The following is a 13,388-nucleotide window of genomic DNA, read 5'->3' as shown; positions in this document are numbered from 1 at the left end:
ATTCTTGTGAAATAATTACTTCAGATAGCTTGAAACTTTAAAATTTCAGGCCCTGACCTCTAGCCCTGTTCTAGCAAATTGGTGAGCCATGATTTGAGATTCCAATGCAAACCTCTTTTTAAAGAATCAGCCTCATCTTGTACCCACTCTTGTCCAAAAAAATACATGCTAAGGTGCTGGTAGGCACTTTCTGTCCATCTCTCTCTCTCTCTCTCTCTCTCTCTCTCTCTCTCTCTCTCACACACACACACACACACACACACACAACCCCAAAATATAGCGCTCTAATAACCCTGTGACCAAACTTATCAACTGCCTTGTTTTGCTTTCAGTATTTCTTGTTTTGCAGCAGTTCCTATATTTTGGTAAACATGGGGTTTTTTTTGAATATCTGTTTTTAAAAAAAATAATAATAAAGAAAAGTAATAAATTTAAGAAGGAATCCAGCTGACCTTACATCTTACTGTTTTGTTCTATTATAATTTATGTAGTGTTTATAGTATTCATAGTATCTGAAGTGCTAGATAAAGTTGCCTCAAAGTAAAACTGTTTTCCACTGATTTTTACCTAGCACAAATAACATCAAAGTAGAAACTGGGGGGAAATGTACTTTAAAGGTAACTAAAGGGAGATTTTTTTTAATTAATCCCAAGCTACCTGTAGATTCTTGAGAAAATGTCACACACTTGCTTTTTTTGCTACCCTAACTCACTGGAGAAGGTACATTAAAAAACAAGAACAGCCAGTGAGCTCAGCTTTGGGGCCCCTCAACTCAATATTACAGGTCAAAGGAAACCACCTTAGGTTGAGATACACAGGCAGATCCAAAATGCCACGCCAGGGACATGCTTCTTGACAAGATATAATGCACAGTATGTATTTTTGTCAGATAGCAAGATGGGCACCTTCATGCAACATGTTAGCATTCACATCCAGACTGGCAGAATCACTAATGTGAATTATCCTGCGTCTTGGAACAATGTTGGATTCACCCTCTCTTTTATCTGACCTAGCTCTCTTCCCCCACCCAGCAGACTTCAGCATACATAGGGTTAAAGATCCTCTCCTCTGCCACTTTGGCTTGGCGCCCAGAGTATTGATTACGCCCCTCAACAATAGCAAGTCATTAGGAGATATTTTCTTATTTGGTCTCACAATTGCCCCTGACACTAAAGCCACTGCCGAGGGGCCTTGTCTTGGAGAAAGCGCAGCAGGAATAATCCAGCAGGGTCAGAAGGAGGGGTCAGAGGCCAGAGGCCAGGACAGGTCAATGCTAGGCACCCAAAGCTCCAAGCCAGTGGAGCAGGTGAAAGGTCCTTTTTGGTTTCACACTAGCCATCCTTTTGGAAACTTAAGATCCACTTTGGGAGATTCAGTGAGTTGGCTTACAATAACCTGGAGTAAAGCACAGGAGATGACATATGTCCCATAGTTTTTCGCCCAGAAGAAAAGTGGAAAACTGGAAAGGGGAAGAAGGGCAAATCTGAAATATGTCACTGCTTGGGCTTTTCTATGCCAAACATAGCGGAAGAGGAGAACCAGATAGCTTTCCCTGTAGCGACAGCCAGTTGCATGTGACTTGGGCTCAGGCTGCCTTCCTATAATCAAACAGCAGCTTTTCCCCCTTGTAAGAGGTTTTTTCCCTGCGCTAAAAGAAAATGTCTAGACAGTAACAATAACAACTGGGCCTTGTATGTGTTCAGGGAATGCCTATTGAAATTCTTATAAATATATTTGGGAACCAACCTCCAGGAACGCCTCCTCCACAGAAAACTGTTTTTGCACAACTTACATTCATTTCAGCAAGGTGTGCATAGAAGACTGGACCTACTGCATTCAGCTGAGTCTTGCTCTTTACTTCCAGTGCAGTGCACTTACCTTATAGTAATAGTTCATTAATAAATATAGTATACTTCTGAAAAACAGGCCATTTCAAAAAGAAGGTTTAGAAAAAGAAGGCTTTTTAAAGACTCTCTGAGGTGATGCTGAGCAGAACACAAACAGAATGGATTGTAAAATTGGCATTTAAGTTAGCTTCTCAGTTGATTTTTAGGAGGACAGAAAATGTCTGAAAACTAAAGCAGTTGTTTCCATCTGATGTGACAAACTGTTCCTTCTCTTTCCCCCAGTGCAGCAGTCCCTGGATCTGCCAGCTGGAGGAGTGAGAGGTTAGGCCCAAAGAACAGAATAAGTGTACACATTCATATCTATGTGCTGAGATCTAGTCTGGCCCTATTTGATTCAAATATACTAGACTCTGAATTTCAAATGGAAAATGCCAGCTCCTATGGTAATTGTTAGAATTGACTGGTTTCACTACACTTTTGAATTCTTAGATCCTCTTTTCAGCACTACTGTAAGATTTTTGTTACTTTTCATAACTTTTCTATCTGTTTCAACATATATATTATGTGAGGCTCAGTAACAGAATCCTCTACGGAAAGATTAGTGGCACAGTTGGTGCTTCCAGATATCAATTTCTCCAGCAACCACAGTTCCAACACAAGTGTTGGACAGGGACAGGAAGTACCTCAAAGGAAGAAATTTCCTGACATAGCAGTTTGACATGCTGTTGTGCCCTGTTTGACACTACTGCTGTCATGTCATCTGTGCAGCTTCTCCTGTTTTAACTATTGGACCAGCAGCAATTGTCATGAGGACCAGCAAAATCCCCACATGGCTTTTAGGGTAATGATTCAGTGCATCTGGGGCTTGGAAACACATCTGTCTGAAAGCTGCAGCAGCTAGTGGGTATGCTGACCAGTGGATTTGCTGACAGATCAGATCCTGTCTTATTTCTCTAGTAAATTATAATTACAATTTAGTACAATGAGGCCACAATATTTCATCAAGTAATCTGTGAACCCTCAATTGATGCTTAATCTGCTCTTGATCAGGGAAAATGGTTGGACCAGTCTTGATGCACATCATTCCAAGCAAACTTTGTCTGATCAAAATTACAGACCAATAGATTGAGCCATGATTTGATATTCCAAAGCAAACCTCTTTTTAAATATGCATGTCTCCTTTTGACCCACTGTTATTCAAAAACATACATGCTAATATGTTGGTAGACACATTCTCTCTCTCTCTCTCTCTCTCTCTCTCTCTCTCTCTCTCTCTCACACACACACACACACACACACACACTGAAGACCTGATTCCTTGTTCACACAGTACATTTCTCATAAAGCTACAGCTGGCCGGAATTGCTGACAATTGTATATTTGACTTACCATTTTTACCTACATTTTTCCACCAAATGCATTTCCAAATATAGCAGGAACAGAAATTTTGGGTGAGAGGAAATCACTATTCATAGAGTCTTGGTACCTGTACACAACTTGCTTCTCCCTTCCTTCTAAATCTAAGCCATTGCAGCTTAGAAAGGTGTACGTTCTGCTTGCTTATTCAAAACCTGCCTCCTGTCATATTTCTGGAGAGAAGAAAAAGTAGCATTCATCTTTTTAAAGCAACACTTTTATTTTAATTGAAACATTCTACAAAATCTGTGGAGGTGGGCATGGCAAAATTTAAGCTAGGAAACATGTAACCAACACCATTTCCCCTTCTGGTCTGACTTGTCACGGAACCCTAAAACCATTCCTCTACAATAACTGTAGACTTCACTATTGTGTTACCGTCTCTTGCACACATCTGACTTTGCCAGTATGAGTTCTGGAGACAAACTCAGGTGCAGGAAATACTCCCCTATGTTCCCTGCTAAGTTGTTTGACATAGGAGGCAACTGGGTGCTTTCTTGAGACACAAAAGTGAACAGCCCAGAGGAGTAGGCTCCCAGAATCCTCCTCTGTTCTCCTAGAATCGTCACACCCACACTTCCCTTTATCTCCTGTTCTGCTTCCTCCTCTAATCATTCTGTGGCTGCTTGTTTTCTGCCTCCCTCAGACATGGCATTGTGACTCAGAATTGCTGCAGGCACGCCATAAATAGGCTTGTTGGGGAGGGGGGAGCAAGTGATCAAAAAGCACACTTCTCCATCTTGTCATTTGAACTTCAGCTTCTCCCACAATACAGAAGAACACAATACAGGAAGCGCTTGTATGCATCATAACTTAAGATGTATGGTGGAAGCCTCTCTTTTGCTAAAAGGTAAAAAAGGCAAAGGACCTCTGGACGGTTAAGTCCAGTCAAAGGCAACTATGGGGTATCAAGGGAGAATCTGGAGAGCTGGTATTTAATGTGGCCTTTTGATCCACGCACTCACAGAAAATATAAACTTCTGTCACACTGTACTTACTGTGTTTGCACATTTTCTTTGTTATAGAGATTCATTCCACATTGCAAAAACCACCATTTTAAAGCACCTCTAGTTATGGCCCTGTCTGAGAGTAAGATTTCCCTCAATAGTTCTAGCTAATGAAATTAAGCAGCCTTTTAAAAGTTATTGGTTTACTTTTTTTTTACTTTTTTACTTTTTGCTATTGAAGTTTAAATTCCAGGTCCCCTTCATTTTATGTACTCGGATTCACTTAAAGCAGTAAGACAGGAAAATTCCGTTCTGGCTGTGTGGGTATTTAGCAAGCCCTTATTGCCACAGGACATCCGTTATCTCTCTAAAGTTTTTAAAAATAGAATTATAAGCAACAATCTCTCTTTTTCTTCGTTCCCCTGCAGGGGGACAGTTCAATGGGTTCTTTTCCTCTGTGGATTCTATGAAGAGCTGTGATTGGATGTAATTCATCTAGCAGTAATTTACATTGCTTATCAGAAAATGAGAAGTGATGTGGTGTGTAAGCAGTTGTGGGGGTTTTTCAGTCTGTACATGCAGGGGCTAGTATTTTGTGCACCCTCTGCTGGCTTTGTTGAGTAACAAATAGATTCACATAGCTGTTCATGCTAGTGTTTTGCTGATGAGCAACTTTTGCTGATGTATTGGCAAGATCAGGTGTTGTATAAGCTGTTGATGTTACTTAAAGGAAAGTGCTACATATATTAATTGCAGCTCAAATTGAAACATTGGGGTGGAGGAATCAATGTTTGCCAGATGGAAAGTAATTTAGAAAATGTAGTATTCCCATGCTAATGTGGTCATAAGCTCAGTGAAGTAGGAAAACATGAAACAATAGTGGTGGCTTTCTGTTTTGTGTATGTGTAATGTTGTTCATACTGCGGTACCTGGCATTCAAAACTGAGACTTGAGGAGCTGCTATCCTCCCTTCAGATTTCTTTCTCTCCAACTAATACTATTTAAGGAGTTTCTTATTCTTAATTTGCCGGTGTTAACCTTCAGTAATCAGTATGGTTGCTTTCTTTTCTTCAGATGTGCTTCTCCTTTCAAGGAACTAACACAATCTTCTTAAGAGCAGCTTGAAGCAGGACAGAGCTGTGCTATGAAGAGCACACAAAGTTCCTTATGATTCCTAGTTTGCTTCAGTCCCGCCAGTGGTGCAGTAATGGCTCTTGGGATAACTATCTTCATGGGGGGGGGGGGAGGCTGGCCTTACTGAGAAGCAGAGAAGGAGGATGTCCCCCTGCATCCTTTCGGGGCAACATCCTGTAAGTTACTTTGCTTAGGGCAGGGTCTGCACATTGCTGAGACATTGTGGCAGAGCTGGATAGCCCTAACAAAAGCAAATATGTAAGATGGAATTGGCTGGCTGACTGAGGCCTGCAAAGTCCACCATCGGCTGGTAGCCCATTAGTCCCCTTTACCCTTCCTGTTGATGTATCTGGTGGGTGTCACTGGGACAGCTAGGCTTGGGGGGCGGGGGTCAAATTCTGCCTGCTGAGAATTTTCTCAAGTTAACAGAAAACCATGGATTTTATGGATAGTGGTGAGGATTATTCTAGTGTTTGAATTCGGCCTCATGTTTGTGTGAATCTAGGTTGGTTATTAAACAGCAGATCAGCTTCATGATGATCTAGATGTCCTCTTATTTTCAGTCAGAGTCGAAGTCAGTTGCAGAGAAGCAGATGGAGAAGAAATTAAGAGGTACATGCAAGGGCAAAAGGAGGGAGGAGGGTGTTTTTTTCATACATGCAAGCATATGATTTTTCCATATGGATTCTTATGGGTTTTTTCTCTCTGCAAAGAAATAGACTCTTGTCTATTTAAAAAGCAAACATTCCCTTGTGATGACCCTCTAAGGATCTCACAGCTAATATAGTTTTATAAACAGTTTGTAATGTCATGTAGAAGCCTCTAAAAGTACTCTCTTTAGAAACAATGCTTCTGTCTCACATTTCCTGGCATTTTCTTCTGCAGTGCTTGATGTGTTAGTCTTCAAAACAAGATCCCTGTTGTGATGGATTCATCTGCTGCTTTGGGTTGCCTTCATTTGATCGTGGCCACAATCCAGATAGCTGTTACTTGTGCCCAAGGACTTCAGTTTCCTCAGTGAGACTCTTTTTATTATTATTTTAAGCAGTCCCTGGTCAACAAACTGCTTTTGAAACTCTCCCAGTTCCCAAAAGTGGAGATGCAGAGGAGCTGCAGTTCCTTCTTTAAAGGAAAATTTATATATCAAAAACCTCACTATCCAAGTTTAGTTAATTGTACTGGTCTGTGGATCATAGTAGCCTTTAGACAGAGCTTTCTGGTGTCAGATGAGGAACTGATAGCAACTCTACGCATCCAGTTCTTAATGAGTTTTCATCCACATCAAATGTCTACATGCACTGCAAACTGTTTATATGCTAACAGTGAGATCCTTATCCTGCTATGATGATTTTATGAAGAAGGGTGAGTTCACACTATGAATAAATTTGATGCCAGCTGAAACAGTGTGCTAAAACTAAAAAAGGATAAAGAATACATTCCCACAAGGAAGCATGGCTCATGGGCATAGAATGTCTTTCTTGTACTAGCCAAATTATTCATCAGCTGCTGAATCGCTTTTGGAGCCCTGGTACATAGAGCTGGCGAGAAATCCACCATAATTGTCCTCTGATTCAGCATCCTCTCTCCTTTCCTCCTCTGTACACATGAGTGAAGTCTGCACTTGGCTGAAAGTGAGAAATTTATTAGCACAAGAGCTTTTCTGTCACAATCTCTTTACAACATCAAAAGGTTTATATCAGGAATGCAAGTTTTAATCACTTTAACAGGTTGACGAGAAATCAAGTATTCTTTGACTGCAATTGGAGCTGTTTCTATGCTGTTTTCGCCATGGAACAGAGCACCACTATTTCCTATTCATATAAAGCACTGAGCTCTACCATTTGAAAACATCTTTGGGCATCATGGGTACTTTCACCGGGGCAGTGGATTATATTCTATAGTTCTAGTCTAAATTCTACTTAACATGTATTATATTTATGCATTGGCTGTACATTTTACAAATAAATAACAGACACAAGTGGAACTTCTGAGAAAGCAGGGTTTATTTTTTTTCAAGTGTAAGGTGAGAAGAGGCCCTGGGGTGAATTTACACAGTGTACCTGGTAACCACAGACTCTTACCAACCCCAGGGCTTCCTTCCCTTTGATAAGTACTGTTTACAAATAATGAAAAGCCTTTATCTGCAATAATTGAGCATCTTGGAAGCCTCAGGTGAATAGGTTAAATGAAAAACAGGTTTGTGTGAATTCAAGTTTTTAGAAGTAGGAGTTAAGTACTGAGTATCAAGTCTATACTTTGTGTTCTTTCTCATAGGAAGAAAATGGTTTTGGAAACACAAAAGACTGTTGGAGCAATGACAGTACAGTGCTACACTGATTACTTTCACACAAATACATTTTAATACAATTTTAATTTTCTCTGGTATCTCAACATTCTGGATCTCACATACCCACTTTTCAGACCAGTTCATGGTGTTAAGGATGCATATGCTGGGCTGAACTCACAGCCTCCAGCCCAGTATTCCACGTTTAATAAACTATCACATCTAAAAAAGTCCCCTTCAGGGTTTTTTTTTTGGGGGGGGGGTATCCTGGGCCATTGGTGAGTCTCCTCTTCTGTTGATGGATCCTTTTGGGCTATCCTGACAGTGGTGGCAGGCACAGCTTCAGTTCAAGCAGCATCAGCTGACTAAGAACTGCCATTTTAATTTTCCCACAATGCTTGCAGGGTGACGCTACTTTGGAGTATTGCGGAAAATTAAAATGGCATCTAGACCCAGGGGCTCAAACACTGGACCAGTGGAGGGAAACCTTTTTAAAGGAGACGCCAAAGAAAGTGTAGTTGGTAGGCTGGGCATTGCAGCCTTGGCAGCAGCCCAGAAATTCTGAGTGCTGATATTGGCCCTGCATCAGAAAGTTTTAGCTCTGTGCAGGGTTCCCTGCCATTACTCTGAGGAATGAGCATTCTGACTGTTAACCACTGATAAATCCAACTCTCCATGAGTTGGTTTTATAAAATAATTTTACATTTGCAAATTTAGTGAGATCATATGCAGCATCATACATTCCTTTTACAGTATCAGTAATTACTGATGTGTCACATAGTGGATTTTGACATTCTCATTGAAATTTTCAGTTAAAACAAGGAAGACGCTTTCACTGATTTTGTAGCCACCCCTGCCTACCTATCACCTCACAACCCCCATGCCAACCTATTCCCTTCACACCTCACACCCCCAAAACTTGTACACCTGGCCCATTACCCATTACCCCTTTCCCAACCCCTTCTCCCTTCTCTCACTCATTACCCAAACCATGCCCCTCTTCCCTCACAGGTCATCCAGACTAACCGACACCCCCATTCCCTGACTGATCGCCCAAACCACATCCATTCCATCTTCTCTCACATCATCTGACATGGCAGCAGTGAGGTAAGGTGGAGACCAAGAAGAGGGAGAAATGGGGTCATAATAGGGGATATAACTTGGGCTTAAACTCACTCTGCCAACACAGGCAGGGGCCAGGAATGGAACCCCCACACAAAATGGTTGTCGCCTGTACTTAAAAAATAATTTCCATGAGGATTTCTTCAAATTCACAAATGATATGCAGAAATAAGGTAAAGCAGATTTAGAAAACAGATTGGAAATAGATTTATCTGTGCGTTACTAGCTGTAAACCCTGGAGGCTTTTCCATTGCTGATTTTGCGTCTCATTCCAGATGCCATTGCTCCACATACACAATTGAAGGTGAGAGTTGTGACTGTTGTTGAGAAATGTAGTTTTATTTGGGCATTAGTAAAAGAAGCTGGAAATGCAGGTGTCAGAACAATTCCAAAAGGCAACTTCGCTATTGAATTGAGTCTGGTGGGTGGTAGGTCTGCCTGGGGCAGTTCCAGTCACCTGGCCCAGTACTCCTCCTCTCAGTAAACAGACAAGTGGGATGCTGCTGTGTTTGTGCTAGTATTAGATTTACGTATTTTTTGTTTGCTGATTTGATTTAGTGTTTTTATTTAAATTTCATGTTGTGTATACTGGTCTGTAAATCATCTAGATAACTTAGTTATATGGGCAGTATACAAATGTAAGAAACAATATGAAATCAGCCTTGGTGGGGCCTCTGGATCACTTCGGCCCCACAGCATTTGTCCACTAGTGTCTTTTGAACTTCCTCCATCACAGCTGTTGTTTTTCATGTTGCATTTTGAGGCCATACCACACTTTGATGCCAATATCCACATGCATCAATACATAACAAACCGTCCTCATCTGTGTTTTCTTGTGACATTGGTGCCTAGCATACTTTGATGAATGTGAATACGTGGTGGTGTATTGCCTAGGTTTTATAAGAACCGTAATGTGGGAAGCTCACACCTAGAACCCCATTGCATTGGAAGCAAACTCACAAAGCTGTCGGTCCTAATTGAAAGTTGTAGGATGTTAGTTGCTGAGCGGACTGGTTCTGGAATCTGGAGATGTCTTTAAGACAGTCTTGAAGGAAATACAACCTCCTAAATCACTGCCAAATTCAGCACTTAAGTTCCCCTAGGAAATCTCCTGTCAAGATCACAAAAGAGATGGTACAGGCTCAACAAGTTTTGACACACTTGTACCGTGCAAGATGGATACACTTGGGTTATTTTGCCTTCCTTAGCTTAAGAAGAGCGACTACACCCATCTTGGCACACTGTGTGAGGGTAAACTGCTGTATCAGGAGCTGGCTCCGTCTCTGTTCCCAAAGCAGCCAGGTAGTATTATGGGGGATTAGAGAAAAGAGAAAAAGATGGCAGAGATAATGAGCAAACCTGCCTGAGAAGCAAAGGAATGGGGATACCCATACACTAGCAGCCTTTCCCCTTCCAGTCTGCCCACAATGTGCTGTTGTGCAGAGTCTGCAGCAAAGCAGGGGAATTTGGCACTGACATGGCTCAGAATAGTCATCAGATATTTAAAACAGAGCTAGAATAACAAAGGAGCCCTTTGTAGTGTGAAGCTGCACTGAAAGCCCAACCTCCTCCCTCCCTCCCTCCCTCCCTTCCCCAGCTGGCTTGCAGGGAGCTGTGCACCAGCTAATGTACACAGTAGAGTGCAGGTTGTGGGTCAGTGTGGGTACGGCGGGGGGGGGGGTATTAAAGTATTAAATCCTTTAACTGCTGTAGCATTGATAAGCATTTTATGAAGACCTGAGAAGCTGCATTCAGCTCCCCTTTGATCAAACTGACCGTGCTGCTCGCTGAACGGTGCTACTCGCAGACAGAAATGGGACGCATCTATTTTTAATGCGTTATCTTTGCAGCTAGTCGCAAGTGAGATGGATGAAGGAATGTGATTTCCCATCACTTTGTTTTCTTACTGCAGCTCCTCTGACTTGGCAACTTGGGAATTGTCACTTTTGTCTCTTCTGCATATCTCCCCATATCATATCAACCCATTTCAAGGAAATAAGGAAAAGCTTGACTTAGAATTAGTAAGTTCAAATCTGTATAAATTAAATCAGGGGTTTCTGAGGCTGTTTCCAGTAAAAGCGTACAATGCAGCACCTTTCCTTACTTTATGGGATTTATTTCAGTTTATGCAGCCTGGTGATGCGGACAGGACCATTGCAGTGCTGCAACCAGCTTATTGCTCTCTTGATCCCTGTCCATCCTAGCTGGTGGAAGCCAGTCAGAGGGCTTGCCCAGGCGGCTCCAGGACATGGCTATGGAGTGGTGTATTTTTCCCTTCAGCAGGCAATAGTATGTCTGCTTCTGAAGACACCCACCCTGGAACTTGTGGTTTAGAACAACTTCTGCCCCGTCACAAATGCCCCTTCTTGGGTAAGATGGTGAAGAGAGTGTTACTAAGGCAGTTGCAGGACTTCCTAGAGGATACCGATTATCTGGATCCATTTGAATCCGGGTTCAGGCATGATTTTGCAAATCAGCCTTGGTCATCCTGGCAGATGGCCTGTATCAAAAGCAGGACAGAGAAAGTGTGACTCTGTTCCTGTTTCTTCAGCTTTTGATACCATTGACCACAGTAGCTTCCTGGAGCAGCTCTTTGGAATGTGTATTGGCAGCAGTATTTTACATTCCTACATTCAGTGCCATGTCCAGAGAATAGCGCTGGGAGATTGTGTCTCAAATCCATGATTCTTGTGCTTTGGTGTGCTGCAGGGCACAATCTTGTCCCCAGTGCTCCTCGGCCATTGCTCAATATTAAGCCATTGGGAGCACTCATTGGGTGTCTTGGGATACAGTGTCATCAGTACACTGTTGACACATAGTTCTGTTTCTCCAAAACATCTGAGTAGTGGGAGTGGGTGGCTGAACACGATCTGGACCATTGTCAGGGCTCAGTGGTGAACTGGATGAGGACCAGTATACTGAACCTGAACCCTGAGAAGATGGAGGCACTGTATGCCACTTACAAACTTTGGGGATTAAGTGTTATATGAACAGCTTAAATAAATTAATAAAAAATCCTGGAATCTTACAATTAAGGCTGATATATAAATCTTTAAATTTAGGTTTATAAATCCATAAATCTAAATAAAAACAAACAAATATCACCTTGGCATCATTAGTACACTTAAAGCTAAGTATGTCAGAAATGTACTGAGATAGTTTGAAGCAAATATGTGCCAGGATATGAGTTCAACAGATCAAACATTTGTAATTCCATAGGGAAGATTAAAAAAAACTAGGATGATTTCCTTGCTATTTGCACATTATGCACTAGAGGCCTATCCTTAGTGATAAGAGCAGTGTCTCGTACAATGGACAGATCTATCTTGAAGGAGGTGAAGATAGGAGGTTATGTCTGGGTTGCACCACAATCCTATACTTGGCCGCTCAGAAGTAAGCCCTATTGAGTGTAGTGCAGCTGACCTCCAGCTAAGTTGGTATAAGACTGCAGCCTTAATTTGATATTCCTTCCTTATGGTTCAGTTATCTTGCTTTGGGGTTACTGGCATGGTGCGAGACAGAGGGAGCTTTTAGGCGTGAAGAAAGGGAGAGAAAAAAGGGGAAATCTTGTAAAGTTGAATAGAGGGGCGAGGCCTTTACTTTGGGGGAAGTCCTGGTCTGCTTTTGACTTGGGAATTTGCAGAATCCAGAAAATGATGAGTGATGCAAGTGAGATGCTGGCTGCTGCTTTAGGATAGGTGGGTGGCATTATAGTAGGTTCCAAGGCTCTGGAATATTCAAATGGCATATATGACTGCCAGTCCCCAACTTCTCCATTCATGGGGAGTCTGTGAGCGCTTCATCTCGTGGGCCCTAGAGAATCTATGGGGCATTGCCAAGAGAAAGAGGAGAGGCATGAGACCGAGCAATGCAGAAGAGCTGAATGCTGCTATTGAAGCCTCCTGGTCTTCCATAACACCTCAGCAGTGCCGCAGGCTGATAGCATCCATGCCACGCCACATTCAGGCAGTAGTTGATGCAAAAGGGACCCAAACCAAGTACTGAGTACATGCTTCTACTTCTCAGAGGTCCAGTATTGCTCTATTTGCAGTCCTTGTTTTGCTGATTTCATTTAATATTCTAATTTTCTGAGATTGTTAATTTGGGGTTTTCGTCAGCTGTACGCCATGATCATCACAATTATAACAAATAAAGGCTTGACATATCTCGCTTGGCATGCCATGAGTCTATCTCATATATTAGTTTCACCTTTTAAGCTGAATTACTGAAATAAATGAACTTTTCTACGATATTCTAATTTTCTGAGTTTCACCTGTACTCCTAATTTGAGAGGGAGTGGTGTTCATGGAGGGCTATTGGTTTTGGAACATCAATTCAATGTAGAGACTATGGCTGAACATCCCACCGAACAAGACCTTGCGAAGGTGGTCAAGAATCTCATCAGCAAAAGTGTGAAGCAATGGAACCTCCAGATTATGTCCTTTTAACAGCTACAGTGGTACCTCGGGTTAAGAACTTAATTCGTTCTGGAGGTCCGTTTTTAACCTGAAACTGTTCTTAACCTGAGGTACCACTTTAGCTAATGCGGCCTCTCGCTGCTGCACGATTTCTGTTCTCATCCTGAAGCAAAGTTCTTAACCCGAAGTAATATTTCTAGGTTAGTGGAGTCTGTAACCT

General features: G+C 42.0%; 2 protein-coding genes across 19 annotated transcripts in view; one reads left to right on the top strand and one right to left on the bottom strand.

The window, feature by feature from the left end:
* LOC310848788 (uncharacterized protein) overlaps positions 1-13,388 on the bottom strand; it is a 137,402-nt gene that overhangs the window by 2,317 nt on the left and 121,697 nt on the right. The window lies entirely within an intron of this gene.
* RAD51B (RAD51 paralog B) overlaps positions 1-13,388 on the top strand; it is a 364,040-nt gene that overhangs the window by 261,472 nt on the left and 89,180 nt on the right. The window contains exons 10-11 of one of the 18 annotated variants that reach the window (XR_014566397.1): positions 5,908-5,956; positions 6,230-6,361. The exons of 14 other annotated variants lie outside the window; for them this stretch is intronic. Coding sequence is in view for 3 of the 4 variants with exons in the window: in XM_083747481.1 (XP_083603607.1) it covers positions 10,663-10,766 (104 nt within the window). In the remaining variant the exon portion in view is untranslated. Of the gene's footprint in view, positions 1-4,638; positions 5,883-5,907; positions 5,957-6,229; positions 6,362-10,662; positions 12,963-13,388 lie in introns of those variants that run through there. 3 more of the 18 variants (XM_083747472.1, XM_083747481.1, XM_083747474.1) reach the window with 3 other exon arrangements.

Source organism: Podarcis gaigeae, assembly GCF_964106915.1.
Source record: "Podarcis gaigeae genome assembly, chromosome: 1".
Lineage (NCBI taxonomy): Eukaryota > Metazoa > Chordata > Lepidosauria > Squamata > Lacertidae > Podarcis > Podarcis gaigeae.
Note: the sequence above shows the minus strand (reverse complement) of the source record. Positions and strands in the feature narration are given on the sequence as shown.